This window comes from Pinus tabuliformis, chromosome 1_2 (assembly GCF_031772625.1).
Source record: "Pinus tabuliformis cultivar Carrire ecotype Pingquan chromosome 1_2, CPIR1, whole genome shotgun sequence".
NCBI lineage: Eukaryota > Viridiplantae > Streptophyta > Pinopsida > Pinales > Pinaceae > Pinus > Pinus tabuliformis.
In genome coordinates this window covers 880,131,759-880,137,030 of record NC_142298.1, presented here as the reverse complement: position 1 = coordinate 880,137,030, position 5,272 = coordinate 880,131,759, and the positions used below count along the sequence as shown (strand labels likewise).

Here is a 5,272-nt window from a genome sequence, read left to right as displayed (position 1 = left end):
TATGAACTATGTCGTTACCTATGCTTTGGAATCAAATACCACTCTGCAACAAATTCGTAAGTACTTTCTTTAGATCGAACGGTTGAACGTTTTTCAATCGTATAACATCTAATATTATGGTGCACAATGATGACATGCGGACAAGAGGGGAGTTAATTTCAAAGGGGAAGACCTTACAACACACACACACACACACACATATATATATATCTGTGTGTGTGTGCATGCGCGCGTGTGTTTTAATTATATATTAATTGATTAAATAAATAATAATTACAATAATTTAAAATAAACTTGTAATTTAGTTAACGTTATGGTTTTTTAAATTTTGGTAATGTTAGATGTATCTTAAGGTAAGTGTTCTAAAGTGTTTATTGATAATTTATTTATGTTATTGTTGTGTTAGTTAATGACACTGATAAATAATATATATTTTCATTTTCTTATTTTTAATAGTGTTGAATCAGTGACTTGTAAAATCAAATATATTAATAACTTACTAGCATATATCTATTTTAAATATGGATCTAACATGAGGTGAGATCCAATTTCTCCAATTGCAATTTTTTTATGAACAAACATTATTTAAATGTTTTGTATAGATTTTTTTTAGATTAAAAAAAAAAAGATTGGCATAGATGATCAAAATTTCAACTTTCATGAGAGATAGGCTTACATGGCATACTGGGTTGTAGAATGAGTATCCGAACCCAATACACATCATAATGTGTTGTAAATAAATCTCTTAAATCAATAACTTAAAAACCATGACATAACTAGAGTTAAGTTTGAATAAGAAAATAATCTATTTTCCCTACCAATGTAATTACCAACCTAAAAGAATAAAGCATCTTTATTATGCATCTTTATTTTAAAAATAATATTCAAGAGAAAAAATGAAAAAGGAAAGTGAAAAAACCGGAGTTGACCTAATGTTTCAATAGGGATAACAACGAATTTTATTAACCTATTTTCCATTTTTAATATATCTTGACATGATGTTGCACAGTCTTCATTCTCATCCTTCAATGCTCTTAAAAGATAGTGAAATATGAGTATGTATAAAAGGTACATAAATATCTATATGACATATTTTGACATGACGTTGCACAGTCTCCATTGGCATTCCTCCCATGCCCTATAAAAATAGTGAAATATCAATGTATAAAAGCTACATAAATATTAATATGATATATTTGAAAAAGTTACACAAATAGAGCAGGTTCCCTTTAATAATTTAATATTAATCGACGTTTCCATTCCGACACTCGAATAATCCAAGATCAAATGATTCCTTTGTCATTGATGTCTGGTTGTGAAGCAACCACGTTGTGAGCGACAGAATGCCGAGAGTGTTGAGGGAATTATGAATTATAAAGTGCAATATTAGTTGGACATTACTATTCGAACATTACTCCCAGACTGCAAAAGAGAGGGATCATGGATAAATATGGGGCCAGGACCATAAACAAATTGGCGACATAAGAACAGAATTACGCAATATAGTGTAACGTTGTAGCGGAGGAAGAAGAAATGTCACATTGAATTAGGCAATGGACGGATGATGATCTGAGCTCCATACTGAGGGTGAAGCATCATGAGAACAGTGGGTGCATGTCTGTAGGAAGGAGAAATCTCGAAAGAGAAGCGCTGTAAAATCATGGCCAAAACAACCTTCGCTTCAATCACGCTGAAATTCCGCCCTATGCACGCCCTCGGCCCAACACCAAACGGAATAAATGCCAGTGGATGTTTTGCAGCCCCTGCAACTCCAGTACAAAATCTGCCAGGATTGAATTCGTTCACATCATCTCCCCACAAAGCTTGCTCATGGTGAATGGCCAAGATTGGTATCAGTAGCTCCATGCCTTGTGGAAGATTAAGACTCCCAAGATTGATTTCCTTCTTTGTCCGTCTGACCAGAGCTACTAAAGGTGGATATAGTCTTAGAGACTCATTAACAATCATGTCCACCTGCAAAAAAAACGAAAATAATATCAATAAGTTTATGACCCAATTAAGAATATCAATAAGTTATAACGTTATCACACAATTAAGTTTATCAATAAGTTATAAAGCTATCACCCAATTAAGAATATATCGCTGATCTTACCATTCTGAGTTGGCTCAAAGTATTTCTGTCTGGATCATCGTTCCCACACACATCTAAAACTTGCTTCCGAGCCATTTGCTGCCAGTCTTGATGGATGGCGAGAAGAACTACCGTCCATGTCAACATATTTGAAGTGGTCTGCTTTCCAGCAAAGAAGAAAGTCTTGCATTCCTCTATTATATCTTCAATTCTAATCGCTGGAGGACTAGCGTTAGACTGGTCTCCCACAACAGTTTTTTCTTTGGCATCTATCATAAACCCTAGCAAATCTTTTGAAATGGGTTTCCCAACGATTGTATCATTTTCTCGCCTCTTAATTAGCTTTATCAAAGCCGATCTAATTTCTTTGGCCAGTTTCCATTGATGCAGGTTTTTAGTTGTAGGGACAAACCTGAGACACATTTGGAGCCCTTCTCCTCAGATTTAGACGGCCATTACATTAACTTGACATTGTGCAGTCTTTCATTAAATTAACTTGACATTTTGCATTCTTTTTATGGCCATTTTTATGGGGATTGCAGATTTAGGGAATATCCAGAATCTGATAGTAAGAAGAAGAGGGCTGAAAGAATTGACCTCTATCGTGACCATCAAAAACAATTTCTACAATACTCATAAAATTTGAAATTCATAATGTGCTTCTATTACAACAAAAAAATGAAAAAATATGCTTCTCTTACATTTAAAAAAATGAAAAAAGAGCCTGATAAACTGAAAAGTTGGCTTCGATTTTCTGAAAGAAGAACGTAGAGAAAATAAATTCAATGGTAGACTAATAAAAATGTTTTTACGCTAGTATGTATTCCAATATGATAGTAGCGGCAAAAGATTTGATATGACTCCAAAAAAGGGAAAGATATTTTATATGAGGCTAAAATATGACAAATTCATGAACCGTCCAGGAATATCTGACCTCCAAAAATACGAAGCAGAAAAATTTTGTAAATCTTCTGCAGCAAAGATGAATTGTTCAGACTGCATTTGAAAGATGCATTTTCCTTCCTCGTAGCTGGTGCCAAAAGCTGCTCGTGCTATGATATCTGCACTAACATTCTCAAACTGCTCACAAATGTCTATCTCATTCACGCCTGCTTCAGTGTAACTTTTCCATTTGTTTAGCATATTTGTGGCACTCCCGGCAACGACAGGGATCAATGCCTGTTATGCAGAGAGATAAGTATATGAAACATAGGGTATTATATTCATTTTAGAAGTTTAAGCAAACTGGATAGCTTCAGATCATATTTAAGAAAAAAATCATTTGAATATATTACTTTCAAGTTCTGTGTGGAAAAAGCAGGATTTATGATTCTTCTGTGCTGCATCCATTTCTCCCCTTTCAAATTTGGAAGTCCATCGCCTTCCAAGTTCTTTAAAATAGGATGAGGCTCTGCTTTTTCATAATCACCGTGCTTGAATGAGAATATCTCCTTGATTAGCTCAGGGTCTGCAATAGTTAGTCTTGCGGTAGGGCCAAACCAGACGAGAAAAGTGCTACCTATATAGACAAAACAATATATAGAAACCCAATGAACTATACTTTTAAACATTGAAAATACCAGAAATTTGAAAATATAAGGAGAAGCGATACTTCACCATAGCACTTCCTCCATTCGTGGTAGAATGGCAGAACTCGAGAGAGAATATCATGAGAGAAGCCCATATTTTGAAAACTCGCTTGATGCGCCATTTTCATCATCTCTTTGATATTTCCACTAAATACCCTATACCGTGGGCCTCCTACTCCTTGTGATTCGAAATGTTTCTGTATGTGTAGAGGCTTCCGCCATACAAATCTGATAACTTCCACCACTATTCTAACAACAACTATAGCGCAAGCTGCTAAAGCAGAAATCCAAAAAGCTGCCTTCATTATCTCAATATCGCTTCTCTCACTCACAATCTCAATATATCTTAATAGCCTAAGCCTCATCATTATATAATTTTCCAAACCATTATAAGCCACAAGTAAAGTAGATATGTTAGAAATGTTTCGTTTTCCACTGACGTGCAATTCAACTAACACTGTGACAGCGGACGCATGGATTTGATGCTCTAAGTCGTCACCCAGCATCATCACCCGACACGTTTTTTGATGTGTTATTGGTAAAATATCCTCTTAATTTGAATTAAAAAAGAGATGGAACAGACTCACCTAATGGTTTTAGTAACAATTTGACTATGTTGGAGGGGCATTTCATAGATTGCGCATACAGGGATGCGCACATTCTGCAACATGTTTGTTGTCAATGAATGCATTTAGCAGAAATGATTATCGAAAAGTGCCCCGTTTGCTCGGTTATGGAAAGCTGCTTCTATTCGATTGGGACGTTAATGGAATCTAAGTCTCCAGATCTAGATTTAAGTAACTTGCACCTTAATTAATGGAGAGCTTTCTGAAAAGCTGGTCGCCATTGAGATCTCGCCTTTCATGTAGCTGACACCCAAACAAACACGTATCAACAAAACAGCGCCTATATTTTGATGATTTTAATGTATTTTATCAAACAAATACTTTTGAAATAGTTCTTAAATTTATTTCACCACATTGCATTATTGTAATACCATTCTCAAAGAGTTGTGCATAATATTTTTTATTTATTCCACATGTAAAATGTTAGCTTCCGTTTTTGAATAATCAACTCTTATATTGTTTGGCAGTATTAATTTTTTTAAATGGATGATAATATTTTTTTTATTAAAAACCAGTTGGTAAAAGTGATATGATCCGTTTCCGGGATCATCATCAAAGTATTTTTTATAACTTTTTATGAGGTTTTGTTTAATTATATATCACTATTAATCCATTTTAATCAGAGATTTTGGTACGAACTTTTTTATTTGGGCATAAAATAGTGATACTGGTTAAAATGTTTTAATTATAAAAAATATTTTTTTTAGATTGCTTTATATATTGTTTATATTGTTCATTGAGTTGACAAGCTGATTCTACAACCCAGTATAAGGGAGATGTGGCTCATTCTACAACCCTGAGGAGATGCCTAACTTCATCCATAGTCAACCATGTGCTCAGCAATGTAGTCCATAAATAAGATATTCCAATGTATGTATTAACTAAATATTTAAATTTCAACTATGTATAAATTATATATGATTAAAAAACTATGTATACATTATATAAAGCAATTGAAAGAATTG

General features: G+C 34.0%; 1 protein-coding gene across 1 annotated transcript; it reads right to left on the bottom strand.

Annotated features, from left to right (window-relative positions):
- Positions 1-1,463: 1,463 nt before the first annotated feature.
- LOC149208772 (cytochrome P450 734A1-like) lies at positions 1,464-4,190 on the bottom strand. Its single transcript, XM_089398418.1, has 5 exons — positions 3,710-4,190; positions 3,388-3,611; positions 3,009-3,271; positions 2,114-2,504; positions 1,464-1,974 (listed from the first exon to the last, which is right to left on the bottom strand). The coding sequence occupies exons 1-5, from the start codon at positions 4,188-4,190 to the stop codon at positions 1,537-1,539; spliced, it is 1,797 nt and encodes a 598-aa protein (XP_089254544.1). The 3' UTR covers positions 1,464-1,536.
- Between the last annotated feature and the right edge of the window lie 1,082 nt (positions 4,191-5,272).

Bases quoted from the DNA above. Each gene is read 5' to 3' on its own strand.
- LOC149208772 (XM_089398418.1), bottom strand. From the start codon at position 4,190: ATGATGCTGGGTGACGACTTAGAGCATCAAATCCATGCGTCCGCTGTC. The intron at 3,612-3,709 runs GTGAAGTATCGC...TTGTCTATATAG, and splicing joins CGAATGGAGGAAGTGCTATG to GTAGCACTTTTCTCGTCTGG. The intron at 1,975-2,113 runs GTAAGATCAGCG...TTTTTTTTGCAG, and splicing joins CTTTGAGCCAACTCAGAATG to GTGGACATGATTGTTAATGA.